The following is a 23,149-nucleotide window of genomic DNA, read 5'->3' on the forward strand; positions in this document are numbered from 1 at the left end:
CATTCTTGCCAAAGTCTTACCATAAGACTGAATGCACTTTGACAGGAGGGTTTGTTTGAATTTATGATTTTGCACAGGGAGGGGTGTCAGAACAAAATTTTCAATGCTACAGAATTGATAAGTCCAAGGTGTCACGCTTCAGTAAAAGTGTATTTCCTATCAAGATGATGAGTTCATATGAAAACCATCACAGGTGCAAATGTCAAAAAATTAACTTGCTCATGCATGATTAAACTTATACTTGTCCAATTCTGAGCCAATATGATACAACCAATTACAATCAATCAGATCAAATCAGTTGTGCTTAAAAGTGCTCTTTATGAACTATGTACCTAATTGCAAGCGATGTAATTGTGGCATGATTCCATTTGTGTGTTTGTCGTCAAGCAATGAACATCATTCCTCACGGTAAATCTTGGGTAAATTTAAAAGTTCAGAACAAAGTTGTGGATAGAGTTTAAAAAAAAAATCTCCAAATTGCATGTGTGGTGAGTGCAACACTCGTTTATATAATGAGCCGGGAGCCAGGGATGTATCTCGACTCGCTCCAGATATTGGACTCCCCGCAGTTCTTCAACACGCGCAGGCACTGCTGGCAACGGTTGTAGCGGTCGCACTGCTCGTGCAGGAGGATGCCCGGACTCTGCACCCTCAGCTTATGGTCCTCCTCCCTGCTCTTCTTCAGGGCGGCTGCCTCCTTCCACGTGTCCTCCAGGGACTTCCTCGTCTGGAAGGCCTGCTCAAAGCGGGCAGCACGGTCGGCAATCAGCCTGGAGGAAAGACCACAACAAGGAAATAGCAAGGTGGGGCTGGTTAGAGATTACGACTAAAGAGTCATGAGAAAAAAAAAATTCTCATAATATTCCAAAGTGCAACGGAAGCAGAAAACTATTCATTTTAAAGAGTGTAAAAGAATTGTACTACAGTCTTCAGACTTTTTGTTTCTCTGGTGACCTATTCACACTTTTTAACATATTTACAAGAAGTTGGTTCCCCATGGTTCCAAGAAGTTTTTATCATATTTCCAAGAACTTAGTTCACCATAGTTCCACGAAGTTTTTATCATATTTCCAAGAAATGCAAACAGAAGGAAACTGACCAGAAATGAATATAACTCATTTCCAAGAATTTACAAAATCTATGCAAGATTTGATGACAAGATTATCTACAGTCACAAAAATAGAACAATAAACACACCTGTTGGCTTTAGCACACTCTGTGCACCTGACCTATCTATATGACTGGTCTCTAAGGGCTACATATAAGAAGTGAATGGATTAACACTAGGTTTCAAAAAGAGAGAATTTTCAAAAATCTTCAGACTGTAATATATGTAATACATTATATTGAAAGGATGTTAGATATGATATCCCTGGGGCATCAAGATGAGCTTGATGTAATGACTGATACTCACTCTCTTCGTGTCTTTTCCAACATGTCCGTCTCATCCGTTTGCTGCTTGACGTGGTTCAGCACGTTGTCCCTCCGTCGGTTTTCCACTGTGGAGATCTGCTCCTGGAAGACCTCAATGGCCCTCCGCCTCCGCTCAGCCAGCTGCTCATTGGTGGCGTCAAACTTTCCAAAAATGGGCTCCTTGGAGTCAGGAACAGCCCCCGGAATCGGAAGGGGCTTGAAGCGCACCTGAGAGGTTCAAACAAAGGAAGGTGGCAAGAATGAGTAAGACATAACAGCAAAAAGGATGATATAAAACTGATGCTTTGTCAGTGGAGGCTCATACACTTGTATTTGTGCAATATGCTATGCTTTGCACAATATGCTGGGCGTAAGTACTGTATTGAAGAATCAAGGCGTGTCAGAACATATCAACAGTACATCCAGAGATATCCTTCTATGATGACTTCATGGTACTTCTACAGGTTAAAACTGTCAAGGACGAGTTATGTCACAAGATATGAAATGAAAAAGATGAGTATTAGTTTGCTAGAGTATGTTAAATAAGTGCTATTCATGACATCGGACCAGTAAATGTGTTAGTTCTATGCAAGCACACACAATAGAAGAGAGCAAGTCCCATCCCATATACACACTACTTGTGCATTCTCTGTCTTTCCAAGACCTGAAGTATCAAACAGTGGATTTTTTTCCCCCTACGTGGTACAACAGTCAACGTCATACCACTCAGCAGTTATGGGACAGAGCAATTTAATGCAGAACTTTTTTTCAGTTGGACATATCAATACCCTGATACAATTGCACTTGGCTGCTACATACCATGCAATACATGATTGTTTACAATATTGTTGAATGTGTTCTTCACAGATTCACAGTGAGAAATCATGTGTTTTGAAAATGGCATTTTGACCATGTTACGTGTATTGAGCATTCTGAGAATATCAATTATTTTAAAGACATCATATTGTATGACATATTGTGTGCTTGTTAAAAGGAAACTAAGACGAAGGGAGGGACAACTATTTTCTGCTGCAATGTGGAGTACCATGCGATGGTTTGGCATCTTGAGACGCAGCGGTTCCGTCTTTGAAAACGGCAGGATGATCTTCGGCACCGGGAGCGAGAGTGGGCTCATCTTGCGGGCCGGCAGTCGCGGGCGTCCGGACGGACTGCAGCATTCGGTCTCTTCGTCCAGGTCCCCCCCTCCCATGTCCCCCTTGGCCATCAGCCCATCTACGGCTAACCTATCATCTTCCCTCGGGATTGCCTCAAGCACGAGGCTACAATTGGCCTCTTCTAGGGTAGTCAGGGCTTCTTTGATTTTAATCTAGTATCCAGATGTTGAAATCATTTATTCATTTGAGTCACATTTTTTGATGGTTGGATTGATAGACAAACACATAACCAAAGATTTGTGAAGATGCAGCACAGATTGAGCAAGCCATGTTAGGCAAGAAAAAAAGTGGTGAGTGAGGAAGTGGGATATTTTCGTTTTCAGGAATGAGATGAAGATTAACAACCCATGAAAGAATGGTTTTGATCAATGAGTTAGGCAAAGTTATGGAATGAGTGCATTTTAAGTGTTTAAAGTATATTGGTGAACAAGATTAAGGGGAAAAAAGTTGAATTGCAAGGTATATAAATTTCAAGGAAACACAGCACGCAAGCAGGGAAGTGTAGAAGCATTGGGGTGGAGATGAAAATGAAGGTGCAATGAGAGAAATAGAAAGTAAGAGAGAGTGAAATGCTACATTGCAAAGTTAATAATGCACAGCAAAATGAGTGAAACTACACACTTTTGAAATGTAAATTTGCTTGGAAGAAAGTTCATGAGATAAAGGACATACAAGCTGAGATGCTATTTTCACTGACTTCAACTCATGAAGTATGCATGATGGAAAATGAATTTCGAGCCATCAGCTTCTTGCAGACATAGAACGAAGTATTCAGAGTTTGTTGGCACACATGCCTTAGGGTTCTATGCCTTGTATTTGTGCATCGACTGCATTTCTTTTCTACTGTTCACGTTCTTTGTCAATATACCACTAGCCATTAAATCACGATGGATATTACAGGTAGTCTCTTCGACTTATTGCAGCCTTGGATAGTGAGCAGACCAGATGACAGTACAGAGAAGTACATGACACTCAAAATCTACACGATGAAAACCTACATTGATTGGAAGATACAAGAAACAAGGCAGTAACAACATCAGGATCACACTGCTGGGACTGTCTGGGTAATGTTTTGTTACATACCTGGGCTGAGAGAGCCTTCCTGTACATGTCGGTCTGCTGGATCTTGTCTCGTAAATACTGCTCTCTTTGCGCTGCAAGTCTGATTTTTTTTAAAAAGAAAGAAAGAAGACAGAATAAATGAAATGAACAGAGGGCAATCAAATCTAGAATCTTGCCAACTGAAGAACCAGTGATTGTAACTATGAAGAGGCTTTTGAAAATGCAACCAAGGCAAACAATTATACAAGTAAATCACCAAGGGTTCACACAAAGGAAATTCTTTACTCATCCTCAGGAAAAACTGAAAAATAAAAAGATGCACTACCAAACGAAAAAAATGTAGATTCTGGGATTCAATTTGATGGGTTCAGAAAGGCATGAAAGCAGCAAGAAACACATAATATACCACTAAAATCTGCATGACGGCACACAATGAGAATGCAAAGACATCACGAGAACTCACCGTGGGTTTCTTTTATTTGTTTGTTTTTGTTTCTTTTACTAGGAGGATTGGACAAAAGGAACAAAATCCACCAGGATACTACTTGGAGTAGAGACTTATGGTAGTCAGAAATGAACCCAAAATAACCCTTTAAACTTTTCAGAGATAATGTTATGTGACTTATTGGCTGCAATAATCTTTTGTGGCACAAGACACCCATTGGTTAAACACTTACTCCTCAGCCAGTTGGACCTGCTCTAGCCTCTCAAGAAAATCAGTGTCCTGTCTCCGCTTGACCTTCTCCGCTGCCTTAGACTCCACTTGACCAGCCAGATGACCGGCGTACTCTTCTTGTCTCAAGAAGCGAGGTGGCGTGCGGGCGCGGCTCTGGAAGATGTAAGATCTCTGTATGGGAAATATAAGATTAAGGTGAATTTGGTATTCATAGTTTTCAAAGCTTACATAGAACCTGCATCATGATATTACTTTACAGACCTAACCATACGCAAGAGATGCTGGTTACTAAGTTCTTTTTCTTCCATGTATTGATAAGTGTACACAAAAAAGGTATTTGTATCATGACACTAACATGGGATCTTTATCAACTGAACCAGAATGGAGGTAATCTGATGCAGAATTTCTCTTAACCTCATATGAAAACGAGCTCAAGCATGTGTCTGTGTTGTTCATACTGCACTGGTAGAGAGATTACATCAGCGCTCGTGGTTGGAAAACAAAATGTTGGGGGCTACCTTCATCATCGAGACGATTATTATGTAACAAAATATGACTACTTACATGAAAGTCTGTGGAACGCTCCTTTTGTTTGTTCTTGATAGCTTCGCTCACACCCAAGTTGAAAGCTGCAATTTTCTGGGAATGGTGCTTGTTAGACATGTTTTGTCCCTGGAAATCAGAGCACAGATAAAGGAATACATGCATAATCTAATCATTCAAAGTGTGCCAGTCATATGACTACAAAAGAACACAAATGTTGAGGAAGAATCGTAAGCTCACAACTAGCACGTTGAATAATAGCTAGATGGCTGGCAGTTATGGAAGAATATTCATAACTGAAATATGATTACTGGCAGAGCCAGCTTATGTCATGCTTCACTTGTCTGACTGGCTAATAGCACACAAAGCCTACCGTTACTCCTGAAGTAAACAGTGATATCTTGATAATGTATCAAGTTTATATCAATGATATAGACTCTCATTTGTGCAAGAGTTGGCTGCTGACACTGTAGTTGCTACACATAAAATCAATCATACTATACATTTCTTTGTAAAATGAACCTTTTGAAACATAACCCGTATTTGACAGGCAAAGGGCGATGAGGGATCAAGCAACCATGGTTTACCCTGCATTAGTACAAACCTATGTATAAAGCAGGCCTCGAAATAGGATTTTGGAGGGGCAAGGCCATTTAGAAAAGGGCACTTTTTCCAAGAGGCCAGGGCACTTAGGTCAGTCAGAGGGGCACCAAGGCCACATTGGAAAGGGCATGTTTGGTGTTTATGAAAAAAGAAAGAAGAAAAACAAACCGAGAAAAACAAACAAACACACACACACACACAAAGTGCAACACACAACAAAAACCTCTTCCCTACAGCTGTAACACATTCCCGATCTCCGCGTTTCTATCAGGTGAAACGACATTTTTTAAAACAGAAATAAAACAACAGTAGGTATTGATTGAAACTCGACACCCTTTCAGGCCACTGAGCCAGGCCAGGCTGCCATGAAACTTCAAAGCACATTCCGACAGCTGGCTGGCAAAACCACATGGCAAAGGAATTTGAGCGCGCGTGTGAATTGATTAGTCTGTGACAGACAGTTCATGACCTCCAAGAATGCGCCAGTACGTGCGGTTTCTTCTGTTGATTGGTCTCTCTCTCTCCACCCCTCCCCATTCCCCAGTCTGGCACACCTTGGCATCGTGGGATTTTTCTTTTTTCTTGGTGAACTTGGTGTTCACTCTTTACTACTCTATCTGAATATGCGCTGCCTAGCTAGTGCGTATTAATAAACTCTCGCGGCCGCTGCGCTGCGGAGGCAGTCGGGACGGTAAAAGCCGGTCGGGCGTACATGTACGTACACGTCGTCTCGTATCTCGGAAAGATACTTTGAGTTTGAATCAGATATATTGGGACGCGAGTGAACTGAAGGTATGATATTTGAGATCAGGAAAGTTGTTCAAGCTTATTAAAGAGACTTTGAGAAAGGGCATATCATACGTCATAAATAATAACTTTCATTCTAAAAGGGCACCACGGCCCCAAGAAAAAGGGCACATTTTTTTTTGGCCGTAACTTTGATCAAAAAACAAAAGGCATTGCGGCCAACGAGAGGGGCACCGACGGCCATGGCCGTCGGTGGCCGTCGGTTAATTCGAGGCCTGATAAAGACTACCTGACTTTTAAAACTGCTTGATCTGTTTCCCCTTTTACAGTTTTTGTTATCCAATGTATCTATAAAGACCAACTTCAAATGAAAATCGCTTTTTCTGTCTCCCTTGGATGGTATTTTTAAGTAGTTTTTAAGGACTATACCTGTTCCCTGAGAATTGCCTCTGTGTCTTTCATGTGCTGGAACTGCTGAAGCAGACGGTCTTGCTCCTGCTCCTTCCGCCGGCGCTCCGCCTCAAACGATACCGGCACATTGCGCACTGCCCTCTGGTGGCAGAGGTAGCACAGCTCTTGCCCCGCTTTCTCGTGGGAGTGGGCACACGGTGCAGAGTGGCCCCTCTCCTTTGCAACCATCTCCGCGGAGAGCGACTCTCGGATTTCGGCCGGAGTGCGAGGAGGAGGTAGTTCGCCCTTCGGGGAAGGGGGTTTGCCTGGGGGCGGAGATGGGGAGATGCGTGTGCCCTTGACGCCCCTGGATGGGGGCGGAGATGGGGCGATGTCATCCAGGAGGCTCATGCTGGTGACCTTTGCTGTTGGGATGACCTGGCGTGATGGGGCCCGGAGAGGAGTGACAGGCTTTTTGGCTGATTCTGAAAGTGGGATCAATGCACCAAACGAGTCAGTACACCAGTACAATATAAAATACATCCACACACAACAACAAACATGAGTGGCACAGGGTATGGAATGCTTGCTTGATACAGTCAAACTTGTTAGTTTATTCCTGCATTCATCCGATCTTTAACAAACAAGCAATGAAATAACAAGTTTTTGAAAAAATACATCCACACACATCAAAAAACATGAGTGGCAAAGGGGATAAAATGCTTGCTTGATATAGTCAAACTTGTTAGTTTATTCCTGTATTCATCCGACCTTTAACAAACAAGTGATGAAATATCAAGTTTTTGGGAAAATGCATCGGAAAAATCACACTGTTACATCAGGCAGAGGAATGCCATAGTGTACAGTAAATACAGATGTTGGACAAATGCGTCCACTTGAGCTAGAACATCTTCCTGCCCTAATTTGCAACGTCTGCTCGCAATATATTGTTAATTTATGCAATTTGAACAACAATATTTAATTTTCTCACCCTCTTCGGCGTCCTTCTCCGCTTCTTCCTCCAGCTGGACGATGTCCTCTACGACGATGTCTGACGGTTCCTCCCCTTCCTGGATAGCAGGCATTGGTTTCTCCTCATTCTCAAATCCGAACCCGTCTTTACCGGCCCCTTGAGTGATTCTGAATGTGGCAAGCAGAGAGAAACATACACATTCTGAAAAGAAATTCTACCTTTTTCATGAGCCATACATGTATTCTCATGGTTGGGTACATGTCACTTCCAGTATAACTGGAGTACGAATTGATGTGAATAAATGCTGCGCATGCTCAAGCATACAGTGTATGAATCTGAGTGGTGATTTAGATGACAGCGACTCGGTGTTCGAAATCCTTGACCTATAATTCTTTTATGTAATTAATCAATAACATTTCTTGTGACTATTAGAAATGTTTAACATGGACCATATCTGATAGTGTCACGGAATTTCATGGCCAATTATGGAAGAAATGGGGACAATTTTTGTTTAAAAAGTATACCAAACTGTGGGATTGTTTTTGCTCCAGCCACTGTAAAGTACCCAGATGTCCAACCATGAAGAATTGTTATCTTTTAAGTTACAGCAGAATTACACATATAGTCTGTAAATTGCTGCTAACATTCGTCTTTAAGGCATAATTTTATTGAAACAGTATTGGTGATACATAATGGCCACTGTCTGGATATTTTAATTTGTAAAACTTTCTCGCCAACACTTTCCACTTCAAAGTTTTGAACATGTTAATAGCAACTGCTGAATCTAAGAGAAGGCTGGAGAGAGAGAGAAAAAAAAAATGCTCATTGAAGCTTGAACTCATGAATCCACATTCAAAACAAATTCAAAAAAAGGAAAATGATCAAAACTCTACATTTGCAATATGTTATTTCACAAATATTCCATTCAGCAACATGCTGGAGACTTCTGGGAAATTCAAGAAATTAACCAATTAAGAAACAAAATTTATGTGTTTAATCTTGCCATGGTGGCAACAATGAAATATCGGACTGATACAATAGCTACACAGGGCAACTGAATACACTTCTTTGCATTGCAAACCTACCTGGGTAAAACAAGAGTACCACCAGTCATGGGTCTGAAGACAGAGGCTCGAGACATGACTGAATCTGCTGTATCCGGGCGCTGCAGGAAGATATGCAAAATGTTATACAGGTTGACATGTATAGCTGTAGTTTGTTACACTGTAACTTATCAATTTAGAGTGCAAATTTACTTTGAAAATATACACTTCTAGGAATATATTACATGAAACCATGTAAATTGCCATGCAAATAAATATTTGCTAACACTAGTCTTTACAAATGTTATTTAAAGGATTAAGAGAATAAAGAGCATTTTTTTTCTGAAAGCCTGCTAGTCCAATGAACAAAGATTCATGATTTCTCTGAAGAAGTATTGAGGAATTGAATATGACACTCATAACAACAAAAATGATCTATACATGACATGTTAACTCATATTTCACATTGTTTTCTGTCATGTCTGCAAAGCATAAATCTGCAGTTTCAAATTCAAAGTAATCCTAGACATATTTCACTACATATTTAATTGCTGTAACAGAAGTAAACAAAATGTTGTTAAAATGGCATTTGCATCACAAAATATTCAAAGCCATACTCAGAGCAAACAATCAGTATCTACACATGATAGGGTATACAACTGTAGGTTGCATCTGTCAAATTATATGCTAATAAATCATGTTTGTTCTAAAAATCCAAACATTTATTTTTGGATTGACATATAACTTGCACCTTTACTCCCATCATACAAAAAAGAAGAAGAAAACTATCAAACTAAGATCTAATTTTTATCAATTTCTTATAACATCTCATTAGTCAGAAGCTTTGTGGAAAGTTGTGACAATACACAATGACATCACGTCTGTGACAGATTGATTACACAGAATGATGTATGTGCTGCACTGCGATGTAATTTGAGATGTAGGTAATCAATAGCCCAGGAGGATGGCAATGAAATTGAAACACGGCCAACCTTGTTGCTCTGACAACCGCACTCCACTAATGAATTTTTCATTAGCTGGTTGCACTAAAGAGAAGGTTATTTGGTAATTGCTGCATTGTGTGTGTGTGTGTGTGTGTGTGGCTGCTTTGGCCTTGATACATCAATTGGAGCCATGGGGACATTTATCATTGACATGATAAAGACTGATCTCATGACTGTGTTGTCTATAAAATGCATTAGATTTTTTTTTAACTCCTCTTTTACCACAAACATTCCTGTCATTCTTCTGTACAGCTGTATATCTTATCTACAACATGTACAGTGTACATGTGGATGGCTATCATCTCAGCAGTTTCCCAATCTTGCTCGCTTTCTCTCTATCTCTTTCTGTCTCTCTTTTTATAGAGTGGAGATTTAGAAAATGATTCATGCTATGAGAGTGAAATTTTTATGCGTTATATCTAATTGACGGGTCCAAATATATCTTGAGGTCTGTAACAGCTTGGCAAATAGAAGCCCTGCATGATTAAAAAAAAAGATCTTTAAAAAGAAATGAAAAAGTGGCAGCTGCATACACCTACTAATTGAATGAATGCATGCACATTGTTACCATCACAAATATGGTTCATTACCCAGGGGAAATAAAGTAAAGGCCTTTATGCCTCTGAGTAGTATAACAAAGTCATGTACTGTACCATTACACACAAAATATTGCACATTACAGTGCACTCCATGCATAGCACACAAGGTTAGGTCCACAAATTACACCTTTATATAGTTCACTGTTCCGCTATTATAAAAAAAAAAAAATAAACTAGATATATCGCTACGGCTACTGATATGCCTCCGCCATAATGCATGGTTCTCCTAATAGGTCTATAGTACAATGTCTTGACAATGTGTGATGACAGTTTCACACAATTGGCAAATTATTAGAATGACAGGTTTGACACAAATGTGCTGAATGTTCACTTTCCTAGAACTAGGTTCAATTGGATGAATGATTAAAATGTCAGAGTGCAGGTATTTGGGGAACTGATGATTTTTACTTGACTTTTGACCCTTTTATAAGTTTATGCATTGAGTAATTTTCAAGGTACTGAGAAAAAGTATTTGTAATTTCAGTTTCAAATGGTAAAATAGCATTATCTAAACCTGGCCTTTGACTTTTGACCTCACAGTTCCAAAGAGAATCACTGTTGGGTTGAACATGCATAAATATGTAAGTTTCATGATGATACCTTGAGTTACTTCCGAGATATGGAAGAAAAAGTGCTATTTAGCACTTTCACTTGACCTTTTACCTTTTGACCTTTGACCTTTTGGCAAGAAACTTCCCCAAAAATATATATTGGGTATAATACATGCCATACATCAAGTTTAAAAAAAAAAAACCTTCAGGCATATTGCTAAGTAGTGATATTTTGAGGAGTTGACCTTGACCTTTGACCCCCTGACCTTTGACCCATGACCCCCAACTTCCCTAGATAATCACTGCCCATCGGTACAAGCATATATACTAAGTTCCATGAAGATACCTTGAACCATTTGCGAGATATGGAGAAAAACATGAAATTTCAATTTTTTTTTTCACAAAATAACCTGTGACCTTTGACCTTTGACCCTGTGACCCTAAAATCCACACAAAGTATTATCACCCGAGGATATACCCTCATACCAAGTTTGATGTAAAACCACCACACGGTTCTTGAGATATCGACAAAAACAAAACGGGACGGACGGACGTACGGACGGACGTACGGACGGACGTACGGACGTACGGACGGACGGACGACCCGAAAACATAATGCCTCCGGCCACTTCGTTGCGGAGGCATAAAAAAAATCTTAATGCAACAAAGAAACTGCTGGTCTTGAGGACTTCGTTATAACAGGAGACAGCTGTATTAAAGACTACAGTATGTGCTGAACAACGGAATGAACAGGTGACCAAACAGCAATAACAGCAAAATGATGAGAAGATTGTACTTACATTTCTCAATGCATCAATCAGGTGGCCCGATCCATCCATCATATTCAGAAAGTCCTTGTAGAACTTCATCTTGACCTTTCCGTCCCGGATGGTCAGTCGGCCGATCCCAACAAAGGTGAACTCGACGTTGCGTTTGGCCTGGACGGCCCTGGACAGCGCTTGGAGCACCTCCCGGACGCATCCTTCCACTGTGTCCCTATCAAAAGGGGTCTCGTTGGACAGCATCGCAAAGTTGAGTTGGACAATGGGAACTTGACCTGTCAAACCAAGAAGTTACAATCAGGGGCCCGTTTCATAAAACTTGTCATCAGTGACAACTGCCATTATCTATGACAAATTTGCTCTCAGCCAATCAGATGCAAGGATTTTAGTACAATGTAGCTTGTCACATCTATAACAACTTGTCACTGATGACAAGTTTTCTGAAACAGGCCCCAGATAAACTTTTTTTTCCCTCTTTGCTTCAATTATGTATATTTCAGCGCATTTCCATTTTCAATTAGCTTAATTGATATACACGCACAAATGCATTATTGAGCACTAGTGCAGTAGTGACAGTAGAATACATTTGTAGAAACATTCAAGGACAATCGGATTATCAATATGCTTTTCGGCATAAACTGTATATAAACACCAGTTGTTTTTCCCCCTTTTATGCCATTTTCATTCAGTGCATGACACATGGTTTAGAATTATATAAATATAAGTCATTCATATTTTGAAGGAAACAATACAGATGAGGTTAACTATGTTAATCTTTTGTAGTTATATCATTATTCCCTGCTTGGTAAGAACATCAGTAGTTTGATACCTGACATTAGTGCAATCATGTTAATAACAATGAATAAACTCACCTGAGGTAAAGTGTTTGGTGTAGCTTAATCCATGAGTTTGGGCAAATTTTTCTGATAATACAAATACAGGCCTCTGGATGAGGATAAATTTGTTGTTTCCTACGTCTATTTTCTTCTGTGTAAATGTGAAGGTTCCTAGTCCATGAATTTGAACGCCCTGTAAAAGAGAGAAATAATGCAAAGAAAATACAGATTAGTCTACACTACAGGTTAAAATGACAAATTGGTTAAACATTTTCATTGAATTGTACACAAAAATACAAATTCATGTGTTATCAAGACCAAACATAACAATGTTTGCATATATCATACATGTAGGTCTCTACATGGTCCATAATCATGTGAACAGAGTATGACTACATTTCTGATTTTTTTTCTTACCTTTAATATTGGTATGACACATTTGAAAATAGATTCCCCCCCCCCAAAAAAAAAAAATGAATACTTTGGACAAGATATTCTAGTTTTTTTGTCTTTCAGTGAGCTTGACCGCAAATTTTAAGAGCAATATCTTAAGCAATCAACTGTCAGTTTGAAATACAAGTAAGATGAACAGTTACCTTTTGAAGAGACATGTGACGTTCCACAAAGTTTGCAACATTTTCCCAAACGCTGACAATATCTGCAAATACAAACGGAATAAAAAAAGCACAGCATGTTAATACAAGGAATGCAAGATTTCTTTTCTGAAGCAGAAGTACCATGCAAGTGACAATTAACACTAACACTCTACACTAAGTGTTAGGATTTTTCTTTTTTTTTTTATTGCCAGGAAAGGGATTCTATAACTATCACCAATCTACACAACTTAGTTTACAATGAAATTCAGGCAATTAACTGTTTATCGATCCATTTCATCTTTTTTGTTGTTGTTAAGCAATGCTACAAAAAAAGAAAAAAGAAAAAAGGATGTGCCATGTGGACTGCACCAGTGAGTGCAACTTCAAGTTAATTTAGATGCCTAAACTTTTGATTCCATGTGCAGCTCGCATTCGCAATTCAGACCCTTGTCTGGCAACTGAAAAGGAAACAAAATTTAACTTTTAAGATGAGTTCTTGAAAGAGTGGACGTTTGTTTCAAATCTATCATTGACTGAGTGTGATCATTCATATCATATTCACCATGTTCACAAAAAACTGTCGCCACAGGGATGGATGGTGTGGATGGTAAATTTCAAGCCTACGAAAAAGGTCACGTTCCACACTGCACTCAGTCAGCATTAACCCAACTGGTTAGCTAGTATAGAAGATCTAGGGCAAGGGGCTATTTATATGGCGTTTTAAAGAAAATATAAACTCTGTACAATCATAGACAAGTTCTATATTCATTGTTGAAACTGAACTGTTTCAGTTGACTGCAATAGTGGCTGAATGTCAGGGACAAACACATCTCTTTTCAAAGTCATGTCAAATCGGCATACAACGATGTACCCCGCCTAAACAGAGCACAACAGCCGGGCAATAGACAGTGCAGCGCAGAGAGTCACGGGCTGCGCTGGGCGGGCCGGAGCAAATTAAGTCCTCGGTTTCAAACGCTGACTTACCTTCGTCTGAAAGTTTTGGAATTGTTGAAAACTTATGTCGTTTCGCGTCCGAAACGAGTTCCTGCAAAACTTCAGTCATTTTTGTATATTTCTTAGCGTTTCCTTCTCAATTCATGGACATATCCATTGGACTGGAGTGGTAAATCCCAAATGTTGTTTGCTCAGTAAGTTGGTTTCCACTTCAGCGCGTTGCAATGTTAGTTACGTTATACCGAAAGCAGCATAGCACGATCCCCCGGCCGCCGTCATAGACAACACACACAAAGCTTGTCTGCTAACACACACCTGTCTGTAGCTGCAACAATACAGCGTTACCATGGTCGCTCAGTCTCCCAGCCGCAAAACATGAATATTCATTAGAAGTGTTGACCAGTCGCTTTATACATTGTGGTGTATTATTCTTTACTAAAATGCATCATTTACCCAAATTACTTACTTAAAAAAATATTTTATATACTATTAAAAACCAATAAAAAACCAACAATGCCTTTATAATGATTTTTAAAGATAACATTAATACAATATTTACTGAAACAGCGTGGTGAGATCAGCTCCGAACACGAAGGACCACAAAATCGTGTTTGTATCGATGTTTTTCGGTGGAAGTATCGGTGTCTAATCGGGATACTTTGTAGTGCTAAATTGTAAAATTCCCACATTTTCTTTATTAATGCCATGTTAAGCTGCGGTAATTGCTACTGCACAAATAGTATGCTAGTGCGATAGTAGAATTAATAAATTTCTATATGGCAGAAGCAACATATTTAAAAGAAATAGTAGAAACACGTAAGGTAGTACGTCGAAGAATTGATGAAAATGAAGGCAAACAAGTTCTTACTGTTTCCTCGTTATTTTCACATCTCTTAATCACAACAAGAACTGGATAACTGAAGGGCAGATTGACTAGACGAGATTGAAAGAATTTCACTTCTTGATTCTCATTTTTTATGTCACACTTTATGTTCTAAAGCTCACACTGTCAGTCCTTCGGACTTTTGAAGAGTAACAATAAATGCCTAATTGAAATTGATTTGAATAGGGCCTAAATAAAAAAAGAAGAAGTTTTGAATCAATGACACTGAATGACGTCTTGAAAAGAAAATAGTCCGGTCCTAGCCATTTAACATGTACAGTCGTTACTGAAAACAGCTAGTCTGTAGCTTGCACTGAGTCTAAATTTCCCTTTCCTCAATAAGTTCTGGTCTGCTCCGCTATATTCCTCGAAAGTAACATTCAAAGAGGGCAAGGAAGTCAGCATAATTATATACATCCATTTTAAGTTACAGAAGGTCATTGCAGGGAAATGAAGCTTCATGTCTGCTGACCACGTCGGGATTACTTTATTGCATATCGATCAATGATTAAAAAAAAAGACATTTCGTTTATTTGTTCATTCTCATTTTCAACAAAGAAAGTGCTCAAAACATAAGCTAAAAGAAGCATGTATAATTATATCAACATATATACTCAGCAAAAAAAGAAAAAAGAAAGAAAAGAAAGTAAACACTTTTTCCAGCACACATTTTTCATTGCAGATTTTGGTCAAAATCATTATATCATATACCATATTAAAGGTTATTTAATTGGCTATCAACCTGGAAGGTAAATACAAAGGGAAATTTCACGCATGAGTGAACACACTGATTTTTGTGCTTCAAGGCACAAATGTAAAAATTGCAAAAATTGACATTTTGTCGTTCATTTGCAAATGCCCTTCAAGATGACAATGATAATAAAAGACTAATCTAACACAATGAGAGACATTTGAATGAATCAGCAAAAATAATTTTGACCCGGGCTTTGTGCAGGCTCTTTATATCCTCAAACACTAACAGAGTGGGAAACTAAAGGGGGGGGGGATAAGATTTTTCTGCCGAATCTGTATAACTCCACATGACACAGCTAGGGAGTGAGCCGCAAAGATGACAAAATGGACAGACTTTCTTTATTTTATTCTTTTGATTTAGGAATTTAAGAATTCATGAGACAAAAAAAATCATTCTCAAAGTTCTTGATATGAAATAACAAATGGAAACTTCTACCATTTTATATTGCCTCATGCTTTCATGCCATTTGAATTTGGATTTTACGGAAGATTCTTATTTTTTCTATTATTTTTCACCTTTTTTTAACATTGCGGCTATATAGTCATTATAGACATCATAGGATGTTTTTTGAAACTTGATTAGTATTTTTTATTGTTTTGAATCAACTTTTGTTGTGATTGTTAAATGGAAGAGCACATACGCATGGCAGACAACTTGTCTATTTTTGCAATTTTTACTTTCGTGCTTTGGAAGAGAAAAACGAAAGTGTTCACTCATGCGTAGAGTTTGCCTTTTTATTGACCTACCTGGTTGATAGCCAATTAGATTTCCTTTAACATGATAATTATATAAAACATTAATATCTAGCCAAATCTTCTATGAGAAATATTTATTTATTTATTTATTTATTTCTAATCTTTTGTCAAGGTAGTCCGTTCACCAATAAATAGTGGTCTTCCATGGAGCCCTGAATAATATTGATGAACATATGTACATTAGATAGCAAAACGTATGTACAGAAGATGACATAACAGTGTACATACATACCAGCATACCGTACATTGCAAAGTAACATAAAAAAGTACATGCCACAGCAAGAGTATGAAATATGAAATATGAACTTGAAAATTGTACTTTCTTCTTATTTTTTGCTGAGTGTATGTATGTTTTTAATATCAAAATGTAGCACAATCACACAAGTTACTGTTGCTAAATTTACATGATATTTACTAAGTAATGCTGAAAATTGACATTTTGATGATATGTTTAATAGTGTATTAGCATCACGTTTTATGTTGCAGATTATTATCTCATGGGATTTTTTTATAGCCTCCAGTAAGCATTTATAATGATGACACTTATTTCTATCAGAGTCAATTTTTTATCCTCTCAAGATCCATACACTCTGTATCTCATCAATAAGGTAAGGGACATTTTTTTTTCTTTCGATATTGAATCTTATCTAATATATTCATCGTACTATCATTATGCCAATTTGTTAATTGCAATTTTATACAGAAAGGAAGAATCTAAAAAGAAAAAAAAATTCAACACAAATTTCATCTCACTAGTCTGGATTAAAAGTCTTACACATTGTACATTAGTGTTAAACAGGCTAAATGAACGGACCCCCTCAGTTTTGTTATTTAATCTTTAGAATACAGATGAACGTTCATCACTATTATATTTGTTCCATTATTGCGTATATATTTGTGCGATTCATTCACAAAGGGATTCTTTTTTAATACAGTAAATACAATTGTTTCATGTCTATGGTTGTGAGATACGTATTTCTCTGGCTGAGAAAAAAAAAAGAGAGAAAGAAAGTCAAAATGAATGTAACGCAAAGTCAATTTCAAACTCAAGACAACTCTGTTACCAGTAAAACTCCAAAACTCCAAAACTCCACTAAATCTTCGACTACGTACACGTCGATTGGCCAAACCGATTGCAAACGCGTTGTAAACATATGATCGATATCATGACACGTGAAAGTCCTCAATGACCCAGTGCAGTGTGTGGTCGCCTCGTGCAAGTTTCTCTACTGCATGCTAGCTGCGCTGTGATAAAATTATGTGGTGTTGAAGATGCAGGCACTGAATGTATGGAGTTGATTGCCCTCGTGCGCTGACAACCGCCGCCCGCGCGTCCCGGGGATTTCCGTAAGCAAGAGCTTTGAGCCAGCTAAAGCACTGAGGGTACATGTACGTCACGTATTTCCCGTGTATGCCCCACTGCACAATGTGTGTAATGTTGTGTCACGTCTGTATTCTGTGGTGGCCTGGATGGCCAGGATTGCACTGGTGCAATGTCCTGAGTATAAACACTAACGAATAACAGCGAAACTAGGACGTTTACAGACGTTTTGCTATCACGGTTACAAAGTAGACTAGCGCCCGGATACGATTCCTGACTCTGAAGTTGAACTCAACAACTCGCATTAAAGCTAATAATTTTCGTTGGCGTTACTGCTGCATCGTTACAGACATCTAAGTTAGCTCAGTGAACTAATGAAGCTGCGTGACGAGTGACTACAAACTCCATCCATATCACCAGTTCCATATCCATCGAGCTGGTATGGTAGTGCACTACTAGTACTAAACGACCTAACAACGTTGTTTATTGAGCTTGAAACACATGTGACAACACAACAGCAAGGATGTTTCGAGCGCCGAGATGCCCAAATTGCCGCCGTGAATACGCTGGACAGCGATATCAAGGTACACCATGTGACTTGGTGACTCCATCTCACTCATCTTTGTATCAGTTGTACTTGTCGAGTGCAGTGCTTGTAAATTATATGTGTCTTTCTGTGTGTTAATAATAATCATGACAGGCCCCAAACGTTAGATCATATTGATTGGCTGTTCTTTTTTTTTATTCCAGAAAATGAGAAATTGGCGCGAGAAAAGCTTCATCATAATTTACATTGTATTTGTAAACGTATTCCTTGCTTGGCTTTACTTGTACTGGCCCTTGCCTTACTTGTGGCAGTTGTGCCTGTCTAAAAATTTACATTTAACCAGTGCCCGCCTGGTGTCGACTCTCATTCTGAAATAATTTTAGAACTTATTGAGTTATTCATTGTGCATGAAGTTCAAGTCCAATTGATCGGTTCTTGTGGTGTATTGAGAGAGGTGTGCATCTGTAACTTCAGGGCCTAGGGGTTACCTCAACCTTTTGTACGAAATGATTGGTGGGGCAGGGTACCTGAGTGTGCTGTGTCTGCGCCCATTGCACTGCGCATGTGGCTTCTTTCAGACTGACAGAACTGCTCATACACATTGTCATAAGAGAGGGCTTTTACAAGATATTGTCAATTATTGAGTAGGGGTCTAGGCTTTTATTGAAATGTATGAAGTAAATTTATCATTTTTATGCCTCCGCCACGAAGTGGTGCCGGAGGCATTATGTTTTCGGGTTGTCCGTCCGTCCGTCCGTCCGTCCGTCCGTCCGTCCGTCCGTCCTTCCGTCCGTCCGTCCGTCCTTCCGTCCGTCCGTAATGAATTTTGTGGACAGGGTAACTACCAAAACCTTTTGAGGTATCCTAATGAAACTTGGCATGTATGTGTATTAGGGGGTGAAGTTGTGCCTATCAACTTTTGGGTGCACATGCTCAAGGTCAAAGGTCAAAAGGTCAAGGTCAAATGCTTAAAATTTTACTATTTCCCCCATATCTATGCAATGCCTGAAGATATTTTCTTGAAACTTAGTGTATACATGTACTACCCAATTAAGATTCTCTGGTGAAAGTTTGGGGTCATGAGGTCAAAAGGTCAAAGGTCAAAAGGTCAAGTAAAATGTTAAAATTTCACTTTTTTCTCTGTATCTTGGAAATTGTTCAAGGTATCTTCATGGAACATAGTGTATATGCATCTACTGACTGGCAGTGGTTATCTAGGGAATTTAGGGTTCATGGGGTCAAAGGTCAGGGGTCAAAGGTCAAGGGCAATACTTCAAAATCGTACTATTTTCCTTATATTTATGCAATGCCAGCAGGATATATTTTTTTAAAAACTTGATGTATGCATGTCTAACCCAATAGAGATTCTCTGGGATTTTTTTTTGCCAAGAAGGTCAAAGGTCAAAAGGTCAAAGATCAAGTGAAAGTGCTGAACTTACTTTTTTCTCCATATCTCGGAAGTGGCTCAAGTTATCTTGAAACTTAGTACATGCTGAATTTATGTATGTTCTGCCTGACAGTGCTTCTCTTATAAATCAAAGGCCAGATGAAAATGATAACAATTTACTGTTCAATACAGAAATTGCGCTTTTTCTCCATACCTTGAAAATTACTCAGTGCATAAACTTATGAAATGGTCAAAGTCAAGTTAAAGTTCTTAAATCCCCAAATACATGCTCTCCTATTCATCCAATTAAACATAGGTCAAGGAAGGTAAACATTCAATACATTTGTGACAAACATGTCATTTTAATAATTTGCCAATTTTGTGAAAATGTAATCACACATTGTCCACATGTACTACTGAGTATAGACCTATTAGGAGAATCATGCATTATGGCGGAGGCATACCAGTCGCCATAGCGACATTTCTAGTTTGACATGATATGGGAATATTCTGAACTGAGTGCAATGCCGTCTTGTATTGTCAGAATAACAATTACCATGATGAATCATTACTTGGTGTTCTCTACCATATGTAATATGTCCACTGCTGTTAGTTTTATCTATACATTTTTTTTGTTTAATTCTTTCTAGGTGGTGCATTACAACCCCTGATCCTGCAATGTGGCCACACGTTCTGCAGAGCTTGCCTGTCCAGGATCCAGAAGCTACTAAAACATGAGTTGGTCTGTCCCCAGTGTAAGGTGAGAAAGCTTAGGATCACCTCATGAATGTTCTCCTTTTGTCTTTGCTCCTCTTTAAACATGTGACATACCGTCATTTTCATTCACTACTCCTAAAAGCAAAATAGGAATTGATTATGAAATGCAAGCATCTGATTTCAGAGTTGAAACTTTACCAAAATACCACCACTTGTAACTGCTAGGTTTTCTTTGAGAATTATGAAATTGATTTGAAGGAGACAACTAAACAAGAGAGTTCCTTGTTGATTTCATGTCACAAAAGTGAATTGATTAAAGATTTGTGTTTAGTCAACAAGAGACTTGTTGGGTTATTCTATGTTGTCACCTCTTAATTTGCATATAGATATTTAGTTGCTGTTTTTTTTTGTGACAACAGTGGAAGTATCAATATTCCATTCATAGATTTCTTGTTTTGGGTCTGATCTTGAAAACTTGGCAGTGATCTACTCTCTTCATTTATTAACAACTGGGACTTGATGCCAAATTGAACTTTGATTGTGTCTTGCAGTCCTCAACACCTGTGCCAATGGGAGATGCCAGTTTGAAGGATCTCTTGACAGATTTCTACGCCCTTGGACTCGCAACATGGGCATTCAACAAGGCACCAGATCCTTTGTAAGAATGCACATTTCATTCAAAATTCCATCACATAAAAGAAAAGTGCTCCTTTCCATGTTACAGTTGACTGCAGGCTAGTTTAACAGCCAACAGTCGAATTTCAGTTAGGATGATCAGGTATGAGTAATGTAGAATTTTGCTTTTTGTCCCTCAAAGATTTTTTTTCTTTTAAATTCAATCTACTTTATAGCAAAAAGTTTGCAAAGGCTGAACTATTTATTACATAATTGACTTGATTTTTAAAAAAAATCAAAGTTAACGATTTTTTTTCAAAGGTTTGTGAAATTTTTAGCAATTTATTATGATATAGCAATGAACACGTGGGAAAACGTTTGAGAGCTTTAAAACAGAACTAAGATGGTAACACAGGAGAAAATTCTATGATTTTTCAAATGGGAAATTCACAAAAATATGCTGCACTGATATAATGAATGCAAAGTCACATTGTTTTCCACTATTTTTTCTGTCTGTCAAGCTGTCTGATGACCATTCTGTGAGTATGCTTTGCTTTTTACTTTAGTACCCATAGAGTGGAATTCCAGGCCAGACCAAGTCCAGAAAAGTTTGAAGGGAAATCGCTGAAAGGTACATGTAATTCTGCCTGTCTCTTAGTTATTTTTGTTGTACAGTATGGAGACTGGTGATGATATTGACTGTCAGCCCTCTTACTTTTAGATGCAAAAGCTTGTGAGGAAACTGTTTGGAGATCTCAGAAAAACATCATTTGCCAATTTTACACACCGTTTACAGTATCTGTTCATAAGGGGTATATGTGACTGCAAATGTGTGATGTTCCTTAGGCTAACCATGAATACTCAAAATTAGATTTATGCTAATAATCAAAGCATTTTTCAGAAACAACCAGTCGGCTTTCAATACTACCAATCACATTGACAATCCTGTGTATGTATGTTTCTGTGTGTGTGTGTGTGCATGGTGGAAGAGATACTGTGGCGCTGACTGAAATCCTTTTATAAAGTCAATTGAATAACAGGTTAGATGGAAAACAAAAAAGCATCGGAAACTACATATATAAACATATGACGTGATGTTGCCCAAGGCTAGTGATATTCTGGTGGACAGTCCCACTGCTACAACGTGGTGTAGGTGTTAGTGTATGTTTATGTCATTATGTTACCAATGCCTTAGTCCCATTCATGTTACATTGTGCATTATTTCCCTTCTTTCTGCACAGGTGGTAGACCACTGTGTGAAGAGTGCTCCCAGGAGTCGGCCACATGTAAATGTGAACAATGTGACCAGGAGTTCTGTGAGAAGTGCTGGTCCAAGCTCCACCATGGCAACTCCAAGAGCAAGAGCCCTCATAAGCGCATCCAAATCCAAATGTAAGTTGATGCTGTCAATGGTGATTTAAAAGGACTGGTACAGTTTCGGTTGAGATGGGGCTTTAGGTTTCCAAAGTTCTTCTTTTGATGATAATTTTTTTTTTTTGATAAAGAGAAACCTCTTATGAAATATAAGTTTTGAGCATACAATTCTAAGAGGAATTCAAAGTTTATATGAGGAAATTTGGTTTTTAAATAGCTGAGATATCCAAAACTAAGCAATCCTAATAAATGGTGGGACCCACCTTTTATTAGGATTGCTTTATTTTACTTTGTTTTTGGATATCAAAGTCATTTCAGAACCGATTTTCATCAAGTAAACATTATATTGCTCTGAGAATTGTACGCTCTTTAACATTTCATAAAGTGATTTATAAGTGTCTTGCTAAAAGTTAAAGCTGGATCGTCATCTCAACCAATACTATACCATCCCTTTAATTCATCAGCAGACTGCTAGACCAAAGTTATGGATTTGATTACAGTACTATTGCTATAGCTGTAGGAACACTTGACCAGGGATGTAGTAATGATATGGATTGAAGGGGAAGATCCCCCCCCCCCCCCAAAAAAAAAAAAAAAAAAAGTGTGATATGAGAGTTTGATGAACGAAGGAGAATTCATTTTATATGTGAACAGTGAAGTTTATGGTATTGTACATACTGATTGGTATTAATGGTATGTATTAACTCCACCAAAAATGTTATGTTTTTGATGGTGTTGGTCTGTCTGCCTGTTTGTAAAATTAATCAAAAGATTGTGAACAAATTTGGATGCAACTAACAGGAAAAGTTGGTGATGACACAAGGAACAGATGATTAAATTTGGGTAATT

At 38.5% G+C, this 23,149-nt stretch overlaps 2 protein-coding genes across 2 annotated transcripts in view; one reads left to right on the top strand and one right to left on the bottom strand.

Annotated features, from left to right (window-relative positions):
• Nucleotides 1–260: 260 nt before the first annotated feature.
• On the bottom strand, nucleotides 261–14,060 carry LOC139730642 (coiled-coil domain-containing protein 81-like). Its single transcript, XM_071641504.1, has 12 exons — nucleotides 13,978–14,060; nucleotides 12,994–13,055; nucleotides 12,434–12,590; nucleotides 11,580–11,836; nucleotides 8,668–8,747; nucleotides 7,601–7,749; nucleotides 6,649–7,094; nucleotides 4,891–4,998; nucleotides 4,328–4,497; nucleotides 3,672–3,750; nucleotides 1,415–1,641; nucleotides 261–770 (listed from the first exon to the last, which is right to left on the bottom strand). Exons 1-12 carry the CDS (start codon nucleotides 14,054–14,056, stop codon nucleotides 506–508), a joined length of 2,079 nt encoding a protein of 692 aa, XP_071497605.1. The 5' UTR covers nucleotides 14,057–14,060; the 3' UTR covers nucleotides 261–505.
• A 4,123-nt stretch (nucleotides 14,061–18,183) lies between these two features.
• Nucleotides 18,184–23,149, top strand: part of LOC139731721 (RING finger protein 17-like) — a 165,849-nt gene continuing 160,883 nt past the window's right edge. The window contains exons 1-5 of the mRNA XM_071642603.1: nucleotides 18,184–18,244; nucleotides 20,245–20,354; nucleotides 20,863–20,969; nucleotides 21,493–21,557; nucleotides 22,168–22,318. Of these exons, the coding sequence (XP_071498704.1) occupies nucleotides 18,184–18,244; nucleotides 20,245–20,354; nucleotides 20,863–20,969; nucleotides 21,493–21,557; nucleotides 22,168–22,318 (494 nt within the window). The remainder of the gene's footprint in view (nucleotides 18,245–20,244; nucleotides 20,355–20,862; nucleotides 20,970–21,492; nucleotides 21,558–22,167; nucleotides 22,319–23,149) is intronic.

Source organism: Diadema antillarum, unplaced genomic scaffold (assembly GCF_040938485.1).
Source record: "Diadema antillarum isolate AM-2024a unplaced genomic scaffold, OU_Dant_1.0 scf00000022, whole genome shotgun sequence".
Classification (NCBI taxonomy): domain Eukaryota; kingdom Metazoa; phylum Echinodermata; class Echinoidea; order Diadematoida; family Diadematidae; genus Diadema; species Diadema antillarum.

Coding starts and splice junctions, on each gene's coding strand:
- LOC139730642 (XM_071641504.1), bottom strand. CDS start 14,056: ATGACTGAAGTTTTGCAGGAACTCGTTTCGGACGCGAAACGACATAAG. Junction 7,095..7,600: donor GGAGAAGGACGCCGAAGAGG/GTGAGAAAATTA, acceptor TCCCACTTTCAG/AATCAGCCAAAAAGCCTGTC. Junction 4,999..6,648: donor AGGCAATTCTCAGGGAACAG/GTATAGTCCTTA, acceptor TCTGATTTCCAG/GGACAAAACATGTCTAACAA.